Here is a 19,500-nt window from a genome sequence, read left to right on the forward strand (position 1 = left end):
TTCTTGATCCCAAAAGTTTGGTTTCGTGTTTAACAAAATGGGGAAAACAATTGGGGAGAGATGGATGATTGGCTCCAGCCCGTCAGAGTTAATTTAAGCACGACCACAGCTGAGGCCTTAAAAATGTAATGTAAAAAGGAAGCTGCAGACACACAATAATCAGCATTAATGTTTCAGTTGTTGGGAACATCATGGGATAAATGATGTTTCCGTTAAAGCAGCGGTAAGACCACAAATGGATATTTTATGAGGAACTTTGAAAATATCTAAAAGAGACAGTACAAGTAGTTTAATAAATAAATCAATAGAGCATCAAGTTGCAAATGAGACAGGAGAATAAACAATAAAAAGAAAAGACATTAAAACATTATTTAATCATAAAAGAAAGTTACAATATTCAGTAGTTTATTAGGGCAAGAATTTTTTAGCACAACAGAAAAAGCACCATCAGATATTTAAAGTAATAGAGTTAAAAGGGGGGGGAAAGTGATCAGTTTTAAAATATTCCATGTATTTCAGTAGTTTTTCATTCTTTCCTGATGAGATATTACAATTGTGTTATCGTTTCAAAGCAAAAAATGCTGAACACCAGAATAACATCTTCCAACTTGTCTTGCTTATGTCAGTCCTCTCTAATCCATTCTGAAGAGTGTGTATTTAACCTGCAAAGGGATGTGGTGGGACTCCTTTCACCCCTAGCCCTGTTATCTATTAAAAGAGAGAGGGAGGGGGGGAAAAAAAAAAAATTAGCGCAATACTTCACCACTATCAGACACTTGCTCTTCTTTCACAACTAGACATGCTTTAATTTAGAAAAGGACCGTGTCCTCCAAGTCGACATCCTACTATGTGTTGCAGACAGCAGCTCACAGCCAGGACCTTCAAGCTATGCTCTTTCTCTAGAGCTCAGTAATCACAGGCCAGAGTCCACTCCCCAAAAGCCTCTCCTCATATACTACTAAGCCTTAATTCTGCAGTTCACAATGGAACCTTCCATATGCACACGTATGGAAGAGCAGGGCTTGAAAACAAATCCCAAGGTGACAGATAATTTAGTTAAAACTAACTAGAGAGTAAATAAGAGATGCTTTTATCTGCCATTGATTAAGGCACAGAAGTGTTTACACACTTTTTCCATGATAAATAGAGAAGTCAAACTGTTGGGAAGGGGAGAAGTAGAAAGAGGTGATGGCATAAAAAATTTGCAGTATCAGCATTGTTACAAATTTTAAACCCCAAAGTATTTTCAAATCTCTAAATACATTGAACTTTCTCGTCCTGCAACAGGAACCAAAAATATGAACAATAGCTTAACATATATGACTGATGTTCTAATAACCACCCTTTTCCTGCTTCCCACCACTCCTGCTACCTGAAAATGCAGGAGGGAAAAAACGGCCTTCTAAAATGGCAGGGAAAAGCAATATTCACCTTGAAAATCCCACCAGCCTGCGGTTGTCGTGAAAGCCACTCTTTATCCATTCCGTCACTGGCAGATGTCACATACATTTCTGAATAATCCTTTCCTCCGAAACAGCAGGAAGTTGTCTTGTCAACAGGAAGTTTCACAGTCTGGAGTCTTTTTCCTGGAGAAAAACACACATGCCCTTTCCTGTTCATCTACTTATGACAAGAAATTTAAACAAATTCTTGTGAATAACCGGCATGCAGCCAGGTGTTCCACAAAAGCGGGTACCAGAGTAGGGGGAGGTCCCATGCTGAGTTTCGGCATACTGATGGGCACCACGACAGGGAGAAACCAGGCTTCTGTAAACTGCATTGTTGACAACGTATCAGTTGACAAATTTCAGTCCCAGTTATCACAAACAAATCCCACCCCCAACCCCAGCCTGTCCTCTAATTAAATGCTAACATCCACAGCACAGACATGTGAATCTGAGCTCATCAGCTAGGGTGCCCATGCAGTCAATGGAAATGGGGTATAATTCCTCCTTAAAATAGGTCACAGGAATCACACCCTAGACCTGCTGACTTCTCTGCTTTTAACTACAAAGGAAGCCTGGAGCGAGCAGACCTTGTACAGCTCTACTGAGGCGGACCTCGTGCTACACCTCTACTGCCTGCAGTTAAGGAAGGTTAATTCCTAGAAGTCTTTCCTGAAATTTCAATAGCCTTTCAAAATCAAGCTTGCATAAAATAAGGATCATGGGACATGTCTGAAGTTTACAAGAAACTTAGAGCTACCATAAATAATATTACACATTTATTCTACCAACAAATAGCTACCATCCTAATGACAGTAGTAAACAGACTGCCTCCAGCCTTAACCAGAAGGCTGTTGAAACACCTTACAGCAGACTTTTAGAAAATTCCTCCTAATTCTGGGCAATAAGTGCTAATACCCACCATGCCTATTTTATTTAGCAACAACTGAATCTCTCCTTCTGTAAATATGTTAAAGTACATGAATCTCCTTACAAAATATTTTATTTCCCTGGCCTCTCAATTGCACGTGTGAAGGGCTTGGTGCTCTCACAGTAACTGTTTAGCGATGCGTTGAAATAGCAGGACAGTAACTTTGATGTTGGGAACCCTACAAGGAGAAAGAAAAAGTGGAAAGTTTGTCCCACTTAACACCTGAGAGAAGTTTTTGGTCAGCTTCAGAGTGGGGCACTATTTCCCAGGAGGTGCTTATGAAAGCAAGCACCTGTCACCCCCTTTATGTGTTCTAAACCCTTTTCCCTCACCCAAAAAACTGTGCCTCGGTCCCTTGCAGCACTGCAATGAACTGACAAAAGCACAGACCAAACGGCTTCACCTGTACCACAACACGAAGCGAGGCACAGGCACAGGCAAAAGCAGGGCCACACTATGAAGCCATTGGTGCAGTCCTGGCACAATTGTTGCCCACCTAGGTGGGTATGCTGCTCCCCAGAGACAGTTTGGGCAGTTTGGGCTCTGTCTTGGTGTGCAAAGTCAGCCTGGCTATGCAAAATGAGCTATGATATGCCAAATAGTGCAGAACTAAAAGACACTTCCTGATCCGTTTTACTCGCTAGTATGGATTAACTAGTACATCCAGAACACAGGACTGAGAGGGAATTGCCTTTGTTTCATGGAAAACCCTGACAAGGGCTGGATACTTTTAAACTGTATTTTAATCCCCAAATAAATAAAAGTAAACAGCAAGCGAGCAGCGGTGCAAGAGCCCCTTGTATGCAATAGCCAGGGAAGTTTCAGCACTCTGGGATTCCTGATGCTGTATAATGAGCTTATTTGGCATACACTTTGACCCACAATGGCCAAAGTAAAAATCAAAATTGAGGTGAAAAAAAAAAAAAATTCAGTGTAATGGTGTTTAGATTGTCAGAGATTATTTGCATGTCTGGTTACCTGTTACTTCCCTGACAAGAGCAGATTTTTCAAATTATCTAGAAAACTGGGAGAGAAGTCCTGTCTGTTGCCTGGTGTGACAAGGACCAATACGAGTCCCAAGACAACGCTCCTGCCAACTGGCTGTAGCGGCACTTTGTGGTTATCCAGTCAACTGGCAGGGGAAGGATTACATGGCTACATAGTGGCTTATGAAATGCTCCAGAGGCCACCCTAGAAATTGGCTGACATCAAGTCTGGGAGAAAATGAGTGGGAAAGGCATTCAAAGAGAAAAAACATGCACTGTAGGAGGAGAGTCATGAGCTCCAGAGACAAGGGAAGAGACCCCGGCTGTACTTGCAGAGCGGTCTCAGCAGATAACGGCCCAGAAGATATTGTTTACAAAGCTCTAAGATGAGCAACGTCTTCCTGGAGATGCAAGAAAATCTGCACCTGGATGTTTTGAAATCCACCTGAAGTAATTCATCTATGTTTGATATCTGTAGAAGAGAGAAACTTAGCAGATCTCTTAGACCCTGTGCAATCAAAAGATATGAAATACATTCATTAGGAAGAACTGTAAAATATTCAAATCCTCATTAAAAGACATGATTGCATAAAACTAGCAGGTCCCTAAACGATCGGAAGGTATGACAAGATTTGTCAATGTACAAGTTAGACATCCCTTTCGAGCCCTTTGCAAACCCAGCGGGATCAGTCATCACAGCCTTTCTCTGTAGCACATCCTGAATCTAAAGGCAGCAGCTACCTAGGCTAAAGAAGCCTAGACCTGAAAAGCTGCTTCATTCTGAACCTCAAAATCTTCATTTAGAAAAGATGCCAAACCAACATCTCACCCACCCCCCTAAAAACGCTGTCCAAGTTTTGCTATCAGTGAAACCCAAAAATCCCTCATGTGCTTTAGATAAGCTCTTTATCAGTGGATGTATCTGCAACTAGCTGATAGTCATTCAAGCCACACTTAATAGCTATCGTGCATTAAAAGAGAGGCTTTCGAGGAGTCATCTTCAAACCTGTCTGGGTCATCTCCCTAAATAGTTACAATTCACTCAGAATTCAGAAAATGGCAGACTGTAGATACCACTTTAAAATGATAGCACACAGAGGGCAGATAAGCATGAGATATTCACAAAGGTGGCGGCTCTTTTTGACATGGACACTTCACCTAGGAAACTTATTGCTACTGTTTGCTGTGGGTGCTGTGAGTTTTACATGGGTGAGGGGAGAAATCCACTGGCAGCTACTGATACATCGAAATCACATCCAGCTCTGAAAGACTCTGAGCTGGGCATAGTTGGAGGTTGGAAATGCATTAGGGATATGGTCTCTGCTTCCCCTATTCTTACAGTCTCCCTGTGCATCTGCTTATGGACACCATTCCTGCTAGCCTTCCCTTCAGAAAATACCTCCAAAAGGGAGGAGAAAAGGGAAAACAAGTGAAAAAAGGAAAGCCAGTGAGGAAAAAGGTAGAAACAGTGAACCAGAGAAGAAAAATGGTAGAGTCCGCTGCTCCAGGAGGGTATTCAAAAGGCTGGCAGAAGTCACCAAGGAGCGCTCTGCCCACCAAAGGGGAGGATGTGGGACCAGAAACAGGTTCCAGAGCTGCTGGCATCTCCCAGCTAGAGCTTCCTCCTCTTAGGGCTTGGGAGCAGACTCTGCAGGACAGGAGGAAGTCCCGCAGGCTGGCAAGACCTTGGATGGGTACAAATCAAAAGGCAAGGTGAAAAGAACAGTCTGAGCCTCAAGTAAGAGGTTCCAGCAGAGTCAGAAGCAAGGTTGCAACCTGACCTGTCCGGTGCACATGTGTGCCAGGCCCTGCTGCACGCTGCAGAGGAGGCATGTGTCAAGGGACGCTGGCCTCCCTGAATCTGTAGCCCCACAAAAGCCCTAGACTTCTGTTAGGGCTGGACCTGGGTTCAAGAGACCCCAGATGCAACGCAGTGCAGCTGCTCCTATGCTGCATTATTCAAACCTGTGCTGTCTGGGATCCGTCAAAATCACGCTCCCGTTCTCACCCACTGGCCCCTCACAGACAGCGTGGTTCAGTCTCTCGGAAGTGCTTCACACGTGTTTATTTACCCAGACTACATCATGCCCAGCACACCACCAAAGTCCAAATGAGAGTAGCAATGAACGACAGGCTCAGACAATGGGCACACCCAAGACGTTACTGTGGGAATGATAAAATGCTGTGGAATTCATTAAATATTTTTTATTATTCCAATTGCAAAATTTATCATGTAAATAATTTTCAACAAGAAAAAAAGTTGCTGGCAGCAGTGACATGTGGGGCTTGTATTAACCTCAGTAGGCTGCCCAAAATAATACACTAAGCTGAAGAAACAAGACAAAAAATGGCTTAAGTCATCTTTGCTATTTCATGGTTTATGCATTTTCTTCTACATCATTTATCAATAAGGTAAACACTGATCTTAACTTTGGAGGATGCAAGAGGATGCTAACTCAAACAATTCACAAGTATAATGCTAATATCCTCAGCAACTTTACCTTTTCCAGCACAACAGAGTCTGGGAACAAAGGGGACTTATTGACAAAGATAACTTTTGAGAGCAGGGACATATAATTGCTTTTAAAAAAAAAAAAAAGTTCTATTTTTAAAAAGAGCAGATATACCATTTGTGTGAGAGGAAAAAAACCCCTCTCGTTCTTTGCTTTCTTTGGTTTTCGGGTTTTTTTTTTAAACACAGAATTCCAGTCCACCCTTTGCAAGAACTTACCTGTCTCAGGGTCAAGACGAATCACTCTCCCACCATCATAACAAGCTACCCAGAGTTTGCCTTCTGTATCAATGCACATCCCATCGGGAATGCTTTCCTCTTTTTCCAGTCTGTATATACTCCTACGGTTGCCTGCAGGGTAGAAAAACCACAACAAAACTAAGCGAGATAGTTGTTAAAATTTTTATCAGTCACAGCCCAGCAGAGTTATTATTCGTATTATTATTTTCAAAAGCTGTGCTGAAGTCCTGCTTCTTTCATACCAAAGAGCTCAGATGTGTCTGCTGCCCTGTTTGCTTCCTGAGACAGTTGTTTCTCAGTGTGAAAGCCTGTGGATCAATTTCTGTCCACTGAAAGTATAATCCTTTTTTCTGGTGTTCTTTTCTAGTGCACCACTCATGCCCCCTACTTACAATATTAAATGAATAACTGAATAAATTAATGTTATATATTTATTCAGAAAGTTAATTTCTTGTTTTAAAAGCAGTTTGGCTCATTTCAAGTATGGGTCGCTTCCAGTCAGAGAACTGGAGACATTTCAAACAGATTGCTGGAACGTGCCAATAATCACTGTTTCAACACAAAACTGACCTTCAGATATATAAACTGAAAGTTTATATAAACACAGAGTTAGGAAAAGCATCAACTTCAAAGGCATACTGTCAACCTAAAAACAAACAACTCTTTCTGAACTTTTATCCACTGTTTTTAAAGAAAATTAAAACCAACTTTCCAACATTGTTTATTTATGCTCTGACAACTTCAATGTTTCTCCTATGTAGCAATATTTTTAATGAGTTTCCTTTGTGCTCCTGGGGATTGTCAGATTGCCCGCAGAAAGAGAGTAAGCGAGCGCGGGTGAGAGAGAGAGGAGAATCATTCTGTTTCCTAAAGAAAAATTCAATTGTAAGCCATAGCAGAAAGACATCAGGACAATATGCTACACCTCAAAAGACTTTAAATTCACAGTTTTAAAACTAAATATCAAATTGATTGGGTTCTTTTAAAGCAAAATACTGCAGTCCATGTACTCAAAAGCAAATTATTAGTTCAAGTCACTGGAATTTTTCTTTTGCCCAAGTTTGCAGAAACCCTTAAGGGGTTGTTTTGTTTCATTTTAAATAAATGAAGGAAGAAGAGTTTTGAGTTACTGCTTTCCAGTTGCTGCTTAGCTCTGTCTGCAGAATCTTCATCTAAGAGCTTATATTTAAAAAAAAAAAAAAAAAAAACAGGGTGAAAAAAAAAATCTAAAGAAGCTAGCAGAGGTTTTGCACAAGACTACAAGCTTTCTGTTAAGTTTGCCGATGCTGTCAGTAATAAGAAACAGGCAGCCACAGAAATCTAGCCATACAAGAAACACTTAGCCCTTTTTACACAGGAAGATCAGATATGCATTGTGTTTAATAACAGTAGTCCATATTAATACTCAAACTCTGCCACACAATTTAAATACTTTATGGCATTACCAACAGCCTCTGACTAGTTTGACCGAGGAGCCTACACAGGCGTAGATGAATGTTAATATGGCTTCTGTTGTTTTGTTCTAAAGAGGTTTCTGAAGAAGCGCTCCCAAAGCTCTGATCATCTCTGCCTAATAACCAGAATGGAAACAAACATCACAATCTTTAAGCACAAACGATTCTTTTAGAATACAACGATTCATACCAATTTTTCCAGTTTGGAGGTCATAATCAAAGGCATCCACTGAGTAGGACAAGCTGTCAATGTAGAAGAAGGTTTTGTGATCCAGCGACCAGTCCAGCCCATTAGAAATGTCCACCTGATCAAAGTGCTTCACTACTGAGAGGTCGGAGAAGAGCGTATACAGAGAGCCCTGGCGTCTTTCCAGCACAGCAGGTCGAATCTCCTCAGCCATTGTACCTGTGTAGAGCCAAAGGGGAGAAAGCAGGTTCAGAGTGCATGGGCTCTCCTCCGGGTTTGGCGGCAGCCCCTCGCTATGATGATGACCACATTACCGATGGAGAAAGGAGCAGCGCGATGGCTTCGGAAATTTGGGGGAAAAAATGAGTTAAAGGGAAAAGAGAAAAGTAGATTTCAAAAGTGCTTGCTTTTAGCAGAAGATGACAAAACACAGCCTTTTTTTTGTTGTTGTTGAACTGTGGCAGAAATGGTGTGCAGCGTGATTTCTGTTAAATGTTTTATTCAGTCATTCAAATATTAAGAAAGGTGTGGTCAGCATTTAACTTCCCACAAATTTTTATTAAAGTCTTGAATAGCAGAGAGACGAGTCTTACTAAAGCCTTTTCAAAGCCAAATCTCACTACTGTGGCTCAAAGTTGGCATCTGAGACTGGCTCTTGAGAGGCTGGGTAAAAGCAAGTTAAGGTAAGTAAGCCAGGGGACCCAACTACAGGGCAGGTTTTAAAAACCAGGAGGACAGGATCATGGCACAGCTGAGGCTGGAGGGCACCTCTGGAGATTATTCAGGCCCAGCCCCAGCTCAGAGCAGGGTCAGCCACTGCAGGTTGCTCAGGGAAGCGTTCTGTCTTGAAGATCTCCACAGATGGAGTCTCCACAACCTTTCTGGACAACCTGCTCCACTGTTTGATCATCCTCAGTAAAAGAGTTTTCTTACATTTAAACAGAGTTTCCTGAATTTCAGTTTGTGCCCCTTGCCTCTGGTCCTGTCACTGGGCACCACTGAGTGGAGCCTGGCTCTGTCTTCTTTGCTCCTGCCCCATCAGGTACTTACACACATGGATAAGATCCCCCTGAGCCTTATCTTCTCTGGGCTGAACAGTCACATAGTTTTTAGAAATACATCTATAAATTCTGATATATGAAGAATAAACCCCACAATATCATAAATTTCTCACTGGAAAAGTATTTTCTATTGGCACTCTGCCAGCATTCAAAACAAGCATGCCAACAGGGAGGAGACAAGGCCAGTGTCTTTAAGTAGGCAGGCTCTGAATAGTGGGCCTCTTTTTTTAAAAATAGTCCTGTTAAGGTGGTGTCCGGGTGATACAATTAGATTTGTAAATGGGATTAAACTCTGCTTGAAGACAACAAAAACAAATCCCCACCATTTAGCTACGAAGGAACACTGGCTGCATCTACAACTGATCACTGCATCTCGTCACCAAAACCTCATGGAGCAGCAGAAGGAAGGAACCACTTGCAGCGTACCTGCGAAATACCTCCCTGCAGGATCCACTTTCCCATCATTGAATCGGTTGTTTGGTTTATCCTTGTCCACATGAGTAATGGTGGTTACCAGCTGCTCTTTCCATTTCAAAGCAGCAAACCTGGTTCCCAGGGTGATGACATAATCCCCAGATTTCCGGAGAGCCACAGAGCTCACGGGAGCATCTAGAAACAGGGTGAAATGGAAAAGAGGTAAGTAGTATGGAAAGACATTTCTTTTCTGCCCACTTTAGACGTGCAAGTAGTCACACCAATCTCAGGGAGACCACAACAAAACTGATGTTTAAATACATAGAAACAGATTCTTTCATGCAGAGAGGGCTTACTTAACACAAACAAAAAGTTGCTACAAAGAGAATCACCAGTTTGGGACACATAAACACAGGGAACTTGAGTATGACCACCAGTCCCAGGAGTGATAATCATTACCAGCACCTGGTTCCGCTAGGTGCTTAAAAAAAAAAAAAAAGAATATAAAATGGGGGACAGATACAGACATGTATGCTTTTTACAACAGGTTACCGTGTGGGTTGCCTCCTCCCCAAGGGAAAAATTGATTGCCACAAGAGCTCTGGAGCAACTCTGTTTGTTTAGCACAGCTAAATCAGGGTAAATGAGCCCTACATGGCCGTTCAGCCATAACTCATGGAGACAGAGAGCATCTCTGCACTGGGACAGGTCACGCTGGGCAGGAGAGCCACCCCCCTGCATCACACTCTGCCATGCAGTTCAGACGTGATTCAGTAGCACCAAAAACGCACCAAGGAGTGGCAAAGCTTTCCAAGAGTTAAAGCAAAACAGAAAATTAGTAAATGCTCCATGGTTAGTTTGCACTCATTTGAGCTATTATACAGGAAAACCTCAGCTGGAAGTTATTATAAAGGAATTAGTATAAAAAGAGAGAAATGAATGTGAAGAAAACATTTCTGTAAAAGCCTACAATGAGACACAATATAAGGAATAATAACTTTAAAGAGGGCAATAAAGTCTGGGATAATATGCATGGTACTAATCACCAACTTTCTAATTTAAAAATAAAACATTTCTTGTATTTATAGCTTTGCAGAGGTATAATTAGGTAATAGTTTCACAAAGACTTATAACCACCAGCAGCCACCACTGTTGCCAAGAGGAGCTGCTCCTTTCTGGCTGCTGCGCTTGGCTTGAGGCATCCCTTCCCTCTGCAGCCACGGCAGCAGTATCACCATGCTAGAAACCCAAATACTATTATCCCCCGAACATCTGAGATGCACCGCTGATTGCAAGCTCAGCTCTCACAACTCCTTCACCCAGAGGCGTGTGACCGCACTGCTGAGGCTGCTGGTGCTCTGGGCTCATCTACACTGGGTGAGCGGGTGCCACTTCTCCTTCCCGTGCCAGTAGAGAGGTCGGCAGATCCTCAGCCCTGCCTGGCACCTGCCAAAGGAAGTTGTTTTGCTGCTCGCCCGATTGCCAGTAACCACGCCAATAAAAGCGCTTTTCTGCCTGCACCAGCAGCAAGGGCTTTGCCGGCAGCGTGGGAACGCAACTCCCCACTCTCCCAGCGAAACACCTGGGGCCACGACCCACAGGAGCACTTCTACCTGTGCAGCCCCCCCGGGCCTCCCTCCCTCCCACCCTGGGGGGAGCAGCCCCCAGGCAGTGTCAGCCCCCCTGGCTGCCCCTACAGCCACAAGAATGGCCCCATACCTTCACCAGAAAGCACCCCAGGGGAAAGGGGTGTATCAGGCTAGCCAGAGGGACCGGCCACCCTACTGCACGCTGCGCAAACACAGCCAAAGTGAGCCTATCAGCCCTTGCACCCCGCTCAGCCCCCAGCCACCCCGGAGGCCTTTGTTAAGCAGCAGCCACAGGAATTGATTTATCTGCAACACCATTTTACGCCAAACAGAAAACTGACCATAAGATCTCACCCTCCGGGCAGGGTTATGGATGTAGTGGTGTTTTCCCTGTGGAGTTGAAAAGGGCATTTGAAGTTGTTGCTAAGTGTGGGGTTGCTGTAATTCTCTATGAGCTTCAGTAATGAGTAATTTCTCTCTGTTTCCACTTTGGACATCAACCGCTATTTTAATCACATGGCACTGCTCGGGTGTTTGGGGTTTTTTCGGTCTTTTAATCATGGTATTCCCAAAGGCACAGCTATTAACTGTAACTATTTTAGTACTAAACAGAGGAAACAGAAGGAAGTAAAAGGAAAATGTAGCTACTTCAGCTACTTACTATCCCTTCTACATCTCCAGAGAGGCCACATGTAAAAGATTACACTTTTGAGAGTAGGTCCGAGTTCGGGTGGGGGAAGGCGGGGAAGGAAGCACACTCACTCAGCTAAGGTGAGAGGAAATAAGTTTCGGAAGCAACATTTCCAAAATTAGTATCAGGCCTTCTCTCATCTTAAAACTGGTAACTACAATAATTTGAAAGGCAGATAAGCCCAGATCAATTTATTGTAAATAATGTGAGCAGCTTATGGGTGGACAGAGTAAGTGATTTTCACCAAGTGTTACTGAACATGAGAAAGTAATAAATCCAAGTACTTAAATCATTTAAGGAGCTGTCTTCAGACAGACAAATATTTACGTTGTCATATCCAGAAGTAAATCTGCAACTCTTTCTTTATGAGAGTTAGCACATCTCTTCCTTTCTGGAAGAAATACTTGAACTATGGAGACTCTATACAGTGACGCTGTTACCTTAAAAAAATATCATCTTCTTAAATCATTATGGGAAATTTTCTTCCAATGAAGAAAATGTTATGGACATTGCTCATTCAAATCAGTAACAAAACTCCCACAGATATCAACAGCAGAACTTTACCTCTGGGACAAAGAGGGAACAAAAGAGAGCTGTGAACAACTTATAGGAAAGAAAAATAGATCAAACATAACCCAACAGCACAAAATCATAAGGATCTGAGGACTAAAAATCATAAGGATCAGGACTAAGTCTGGCCGGTATGCAGTGTCTGTGCACAGCACAAGCCCCAGTGTCCTCCGTGCCCTAGGAAAGTCAGGTTTTAGGGAAAGGTCTCCGCAGGATGAGCACCGTGCAGCTGTAGAAGGATGGAGCCGCAGAGGGATGGAGCCGCACCACCACCTGCCGGGGTCCTGCCCCTGTTCGGCAGGCACACAGCGCCAAGTCAGAACACACAACTTTTCCGTTCAGCAGAGCGTTTTTCGAGCCATTCCTTACCCACAGAGATGGCCTGCACTTGCTTGCTGACCGAGCTCCAGCGGCACACCTTTCTACCCGTGATGTCCACGCAGAGCAGAGCGCTTTCCTCCTCGTCCCAGACGGGCGACTCCCCAATCCTGTAGCCCTCGTTGGCAACGCACTCGATCTTAATGGATGACATACCTGTGGAGAAAATCGCCTGTGAGTGAACGACTCACACGTCCAACAACGTGCATTTCCCTCCCCCCGCTCCCCGAGCCTGCGGGGCAGCGCGGCCCGGCCCAGCCCGCCGCGGAGGGGGGGGGGGGGGGCGCCTGGGGCCGGCCGGGGCCCCGCCGAGCACCCCGCGGGGCGGTGCGCTGCCCTACCTGCCGTCACGCCGGCAGGCAAATTTGGGGGGAAAAAAAACCAAAACAAACCCAAAACCAAACCACCAACAAAAACGGGACAAACAATAATAAAAGAAAGGAAAACAAATAAATCCGGGGGTGCGGATGAGCGCCGGGCCCGGCAGGGAAAGGGCCCTCCGCCGGCGGGTCCACACCCGCACGCCCGGCTGCTCAGGCGCACCTCCCGCGGCGGCGGCATTGCTGCGTGCGTGGGACGGTGTAATTTAAACGCAGATACACACACACACATATATATATATGAGAGAGAAGAGTAATAAAAGAAAAACACCGTACACACACAAACACACACACCCCGCCGGCCCTACCGGTTTCCAGCAGCGCAGCCAGAGGTCCCGGCCCGCCGCCGCCGCCGCCGCTCTTATAGCGGGGAGGGGAGCGGGGAGGCGGCCACGCTCCGCCGGGCTGAGGGGCCGCCGGTGGCCGGGCCTCGGGTGCCCTCGCCAGGGGCGGGCGCGGCTGGGGCCTGAGGCTGGAGCCGAGCCCGGCCAGCCCTCCGGCGGGGGGGCGGGGGGTGGCACGGCCATGTCGCCCTCCCGGCCAAGGCCGAGCCGCCTGGCACCCTCTCCAGGCAGTGCTGTAAGGCCAGCGCAGATAACGGGCAGCAGGGTTTGCTCGAGCTGGGGGTCTCGGCTCCCCCTCTAAGAGCTGCAGGGAGGAAGAAGAGTGAGAAGAGATTTCTCTCCACGGTGGCCAAGTTTCTCTGCTCCCTGGAGAAGGTGGTTTCCGACAGGCCTGGTTTCTGCATGCCTTCTCCTAGCTGTGGTTTAAGGCGTCCATTGGGCCTTGGGCCCGATTTTCAGCACCAGGGATCTTTCTCCACAGCCCCTGCAACATTTCCCTGGTTACCCAGAAATGCCATGCCTTCCTTTGTGCCCCTTGCTGTAAAGCCTCAAAAACTTCCAATGACGTGAAGCAAATGGCTACCATCAAAATTCCTGCATGCTGTTCTCCATTGCGCCTGCCTGTCTCAGTGCTGTGGCCACTGCGGCTCCCAGGCCTCAAGCCGTAAAGCAAAAGGCACGTCGTAAATGCCAGCTCTCCTCTTCAGCATCCCGTGATAAATTGCCTTTTGATTTGGATTCGGTCATCCCCGTAGGGATCCGTGATATAAAAATTACTTTGGTCTCGCTGCTCGGTGTCTGATGTGTCTTCTCCCAGCAACTCGGGGTGCACCAGGTAGGTACCAGCTGGCTCACCGCCGTGTCCCCATGAATCAGCATGAACTTGGCTGCTCTAAAACCCACCTCTCCCCCAGCCAGACTCTTGTTTCCAGTTGTCACTTTTAGCAGCCCCTTTATTCTAAGGGGCATGGCCCAGTGTCACACACCAGTGATTGCACAGCACCCGCTGGGGTCTTTTACCGGGCAGCCCTCTCACAGCTCCTGTTGCAGATTTTATACGTTCCTTATCATACACCTTCCTACTGGTGATTATCTCCTGTCAAGCATTTTTACCAGGTTACCTTTATTCATACAGCGGGTGCTCACACCCCAGATGTCATTTGGTCATTTTTTTTTTCTTTTAGTGGTACATTTGGAAAGTTCGTGGGCTACATGTCCTTACCGACATGTTTCATGCAGGCTTCCCTCGATGGACTACTAACATGATATTTATTAACTTAATGTCACCTTACCTAAGCAGTTCCACTTTTATTTTACAGGCTTGCGTAGCACCACTTCTGTGCTTAGCATTGAATTTTCTCTTTCTGCCCCCACCGCGGTATCATACAATAAACAGCAGGATTGTACCTCAGATCTGAGGCAAGCAAATTATTAGTGACTGGCAACACAGAAAACAAACATTAAAAAAAAAAAAGGTGCCACAGTAGTTCTGTTTCTTTCAGACATTTTACAACAAAGACAGAAGATCCAGAGGTTTAAAATTTGAAAGTATGCAAAGAACTCATTGAGAATGTGTAAGTACAGTGAAATGTAATTTCGCTTTTCACAAAGCTGAGCCACATTTGCTGCTCCCCCACTGTCCTTGCACACCACAGGGCCATTTGGGATACATGGCCAACACAAGAGCGTACTGAGCTCAGCAGCAGGAGATGCTCACACTCTCAGCCCACCTGGGCAGCCTCTCTGCTCCTTGCTGACTTAGGCGTTTGCCAGCATGGTTTGGAGGCATCAAAACAAGCTGTGTGTTGGCACACACCTTGGGAGAAGATTAACAGCTTCTGCAAGCGCCAGGTTACAACACAAACTCTGGTCCTCTTTCGAGCTGCCAAATATTTTGAACTTGGATCTCTAGTTACATGGGACAGTACTCCTGCCTTGTCTTTTCTGTAATGGTTAATCCAGGCTTTTTGAAAGGTAGAGCATGGGGGAATTTATGGGGGGATGCCTTCTCAGAGAGCATCAGCTGAGGTCTTCTGCCAGCACAAGTTCACCAGGGGAGAGAAGGGTGCAGGGGAGGTGGCTGCCAAAGGTGGTGCTGCCATGTGGCTTCCCCGCCGGGAACTTCCCACTGTTGCATCGCAGCCATGACATCTACTCCACCGCCTCCAAATCCCAGTGATGGGGAGCACACGCAGCACCTCCGTGGCTTCCAAAGGAAACGGCCGGTGGCCCAGCATTTATTCCACATGGTAGGGCACATTGCACACTTACTCCTCCTGCTTTGCAGGGAGCAGGGCGAGGGGAATCATATTATCGAAACCACTAAGAGTAGGAGGAGTAGTAGATGTGCGACGCGGGAGGTCCTGTAAGGTGAAGTCACAGCCCTCACCCAAGCCTGCAGGTTCCCTGAGCCTGCCACAAGCCATTATCCTTCTCACCAGTCAGGAATGCTCAGCAGTTCTGGAGAATGGCCCAGTGTGCCACAGAGCTGGGAAAGTCCCCCCCACCCATAAGGACTGCAAGGCAAGAAGGGGTGCTGGACCATTTTAGGGCTTATAAAATGAAACTAGTTTTTGCTTATGCTGGTTCCTGGAAGGTCGCAGTTGTCCTCTCCTTTTATGAGCCTGATCTTATAATTTCTTCGCCTTTAGAGCCATCTTCATCTTTTTTCTTTTGCCTTTAGTCTTCTTGTTTTACTTCTGCATTAGTCCTCCTCCCTGCTTGAAGGCTGTAGGCCTTATCCATGCCTGGTACAAAGAGCAAATGTCATACATCTGATGTCCATATCTTAAAGGTGTCTCCGAGCACCGCACGAGGGGAGCCCGTCGGGCCTCCTCCACAGCCGGGCAAGGTGTGGCTGAGAACGAGGACTGTGCCAAGGGCACCGGAGCCCAAAGAGCCACTACCTCAGGGTCAGCCCGCCCTGCTTTACATCCATTAGGGCATCACAGTGAGCACGTGGGAGTTCAGCACTAGCAGATAATACTGCATTTTGGGCAAGGGGGGGGTGACCACTACAACAAAAAAGCCAACACCAAGTGAGAGCAAAGGTAGAAACAAAAGATGGCACTGCCATGCACTTGTTTTCAGCCAAGTATAGTTCTTAGAATTGACTTGCGTGTCTGGACCAAGCTTTTCTTTGTTAGTAAGCAACAAGTAAGTTCAGGAGAGATCAAACTGCTGTGAAGCCTCAACTGTTTAATGGTCTGGATGATCACAGTTGTTCGTGCATTTAAATACTCACGCATTTTGAACATTTGCCAAAGTGCACCATCTTCCTGCTTTGCAAATGTGTCCTTGGGAGAAAGTGGCACGAGAGCGTTAAACAGCAGACTTGTGTCCATTGATTCATTTATATATTACGTCAAGTCTAACACTCATTGCTGTCACACTGTCACAGAAGTTAATGCAGAATGGATTAAGAATCTCAAATGGGGAATCTTTTCTAAAAAGGATTGCATCAAATTACTGCAAAGTTGTATTGAAGCATTTTGCCTTGAAAGTCCAGTTTCTCTCACAGAACCAGCAACAGTACTCTCTACTTACTACAGTTTATTACACAGACTTCTTTCAGCACAGTTTCTTACATACTGTCTACAGTCTCATGAAAAAGCATCTCACACCTAAGAACGTAACGCTATAAGCAGACATGTTATGTGACCCCCTCGCGGTGCAGCCAGCTTCTCAAGCGTTTCACAAACACCCCTCACACCGTCACACGTGCACCTCCAACATCTTTGCCATGGGAGCACCTGCAAGCGCTAGTTCCTGTCACCTTCAGCTGCCTCACAAAGCGCGAGTGTGCAGCCTTCTGTCTTTCCAGCCCTCCGCTCTGCACTCCGAGCAGCCAGGGAACAGGGCGCTTCAGAAAGGACAAGTGTTCTTCAGTGGAGCGTGGCCAAGACATTGTTCATTACTCTTCTGCTCTTTGGACCCCCCCCCCCCCCCCCCCCGTGATCTGGATTTGCATTTTGCTTGCCTCAGGATAAAAAAAGAGCATTGATATGTGCTACGGCAGCTGCAAAATTATAGCCACAATGGAGGCTGTGCAAGGGAGCCAGGACTTCAGGGAAAAGCAGCATCTTTCATTCAAGTAGCTGATTTAGCAACAGTGCTTTCAGTGTTTGTGGCTTTCAGGCACACAAGCCCTTCTTCAGGCCCAAATCAGGAGCAAACTTCAAATTAACTGCAGGCTTAGGGAGACTGCTCTGAGCTTAATTCAGTGTATTCAACCAGACAATTTGAGAGAAGTCTGGTTTCTGCATTAGCCATTCGTAACGAGTGTAAAGTGCAACTTGCTTATGGATATTCTGGATTACCTGGCTCATCCAGCTTTTGGCCTCCGTGCTTCCTTAAGCCAGGAGGGATGGCCGGTTTGTTGTAGAAGGAACGATCAGAAGGGAGAGGGTAAGGCAACGCCCCAGCTCCATTTCAGAGGAGATAACAGAACAATGGCTAAGCCCTAAGTTTTGAAGGAGGGGAACTACTTTGGTCTGGCTCCATTCAACAGATGCAAATGGACCCTAAAGTGGCAGTGATGCCAGGGCAGGGGTTCCCAAGGTACTCAGCACCACCCTTCTGAGATAAGAGTGGTGAACTACAAAGGAATGCAACCAGACACAGTGGTTTCAGGTGAAGTGGGTGGGCTAGGTTTTTTTTTTATCCCCTCAGATATCTCATTCCCTTACTAGGGCTTGCACTTCCAAAGGTATAACCAGAGCCATTTTCCCAACTGGCATGTAACGCATTTTATTTTTATAGGTACTGCTCCAACGGAGTCCTTATGGTTGCTGAGACCACAGAAAATAAGAGTGGCACATCTTGATGTCGGTCACAAGCTCAAGGGCTTTTCAGATGACCAGCTGATTTCTCGAAGGCATCTTCCTTTATACATTGCTGTAGTGCTAGGTTTTAAATTCTTCCTCAGGACAGTGGCCCACCAGTTTGGCCAGCAGAACATCTCTAGAGCTGTTACAGAACTCCATGAAAATACACCTTGTGTCCCTGCCTTGCCCAGTGCTCTTCCCCAGGAGGGCAGCAGGTGGGGCAGCACCTGGGGAAAAACAACAGAAACCGGAAAAAATGTCTCGAGGAGGGTTAAGTCAAAAGAAACCATAAAGGTGTCATTACAGAGCCTACCTGGAGATTTAAAACAATGTCTTAGATAACGCAGCGTAGGTGAGGCAGATACCCAGCTTCAGGGTTGCTGAGAAAGCGATGGGAAGGCAGGGAGGGTTTGCCCAGCCTGAAACAAAAGACAAGAGTCCCAGAGGGCAGGGCAAGGTGGATCCAAGAGGTTGTCCCAGCCAAAAGAAGCCTACTGGAAAAAGAGAAAGATTAGCTGGAAGCTGCACTCACAGGGGCAGGGAACTAATGGGCGAGTATCCAAGGCTGGTTCTCCTTACATGGCGCAGTCAGGCAAACTTACCCAAGCTATCTGCAGAGGGGGGTTAACATGAGGAACAGAAATAGGCATGCACATCTGCTACTTTCAAACAACTTACCCAGCTGCTATGTAACATTTTGTTTCAGAAATCTGTGCTTGCAGTCACTCTGATCCACATCTGTCACATTGCTGCAGAAGAGTCCCGCGGTTGCCAGATGTACGGACCTGGTTGGGAGGGGAGCCGGGGAGCAGTTATCCCAGGATAGTCTCTGCAGGAGGGGCATGTTGCAGAATTGTACCCCAACAGGGACAAAAGCCTGTTCAGCCATGGAGCTGGCATAAAGGAAGAATCAGACGCAGCAGCAGACAGGCACCTCTCATGAAACCAGAGCCCAGAAGCCTGCGAGTCTACTTCTTCCTAAAGAAGCCGCACTGAGGCACTCCATTGTTTTCCATCTCTGCCCTTCCCCAGTGTTTTTCCCTTGCATGCCAAGCTCCCAGGTTGTGCAAGAAGCTTCCTTTTACTCATTAATTCACATCAAAAGCATTTTTTCCCAATAGATGTGTCAATTCCCTGCAGTGCTAAACCTTCACAAGTACTGGGATCATCAAAATTCACAACGATCAGAATGACTGGTTTCACTGGATTATCTCTGCAGCTCACAGAGGCAGGCTTTGAACACTTGGAAACGCTCAGTCCCTCCCAGGTGTCAGACACACATCATGTGCCGGCAGTACGGGCTGTACTATATATGCCTGGGCCTAGTCATCAGTGAGGTACCACATCAAAATCGGGTGAACGTTTCAGGCTTATTTTTAAGAGTTAAACATTTCTAATTCCCCTTTCTATGGTTTGGGATTCACAGTGCAAAGAAAATACTCTACAAATGACGTACGCAAGTTATAGCTGAGAAACATTTCTCTTTGGACAA

The 19,500-nt window shown here is 45.9% G+C and overlaps 1 protein-coding gene across 3 annotated transcripts; it reads right to left on the reverse strand.

Annotated features, from left to right (window-relative positions):
• Nucleotides 1–355: 355 nt before the first annotated feature.
• LOC104630436 (regucalcin) lies at nucleotides 356–13,322 on the reverse strand. 3 transcript variants are annotated; one of them, XM_075737123.1, is made up of 7 exons: nucleotides 13,147–13,322; nucleotides 12,450–12,614; nucleotides 9,243–9,425; nucleotides 7,759–7,974; nucleotides 6,094–6,225; nucleotides 1,432–1,586; nucleotides 356–708 (listed from the first exon to the last, which is right to left on the reverse strand). In XM_075737123.1, the coding sequence occupies exons 2-7, from the start codon at nucleotides 12,610–12,612 to the stop codon at nucleotides 658–660; spliced, it is 900 nt and encodes a 299-aa protein (XP_075593238.1). In that variant the 5' UTR covers nucleotides 12,613–12,614; nucleotides 13,147–13,322; the 3' UTR covers nucleotides 356–657. The 3 variants fall into 3 exon arrangements, with proteins under 3 accessions (XP_075593238.1, XP_075593246.1, XP_075593229.1); XM_075737131.1 differs by having other exon boundaries at nucleotides 13,133–13,201; XM_075737114.1 differs by lacking the exon at nucleotides 13,147–13,322 and adding an exon at nucleotides 12,800–12,988.
• Nucleotides 13,323–19,500: the final 6,178 nt, after the last annotated feature.

Source organism: Balearica regulorum, chromosome 1, assembly GCF_011004875.1.
Source record: "Balearica regulorum gibbericeps isolate bBalReg1 chromosome 1, bBalReg1.pri, whole genome shotgun sequence".
NCBI lineage: Eukaryota > Metazoa > Chordata > Aves > Gruiformes > Gruidae > Balearica > Balearica regulorum.

What these genes read in the sequence shown, in the direction of transcription:
- LOC104630436 (XM_075737123.1), bottom strand. Translation starts at nt 12,612, where the DNA reads ATGTCATCCATTAAGATCGAGTGCGTTGCCAACGAGGGCTACAGGATT. An exon ending in AGTGCAGGCCATCTCTGTGG is followed by an intron (nt 9,426 to 12,449) that starts GTAAGGAATGGC and finishes CCCTGTTTCTAG; the next exon opens with ATGCTCCCGTGAGCTCTGTG. An exon ending in TGCAGGGAGGTATTTCGCAG is followed by an intron (nt 7,975 to 9,242) that starts GTACGCTGCAAG and finishes GGCTCTACACAG; the next exon opens with GTACAATGGCTGAGGAGATT.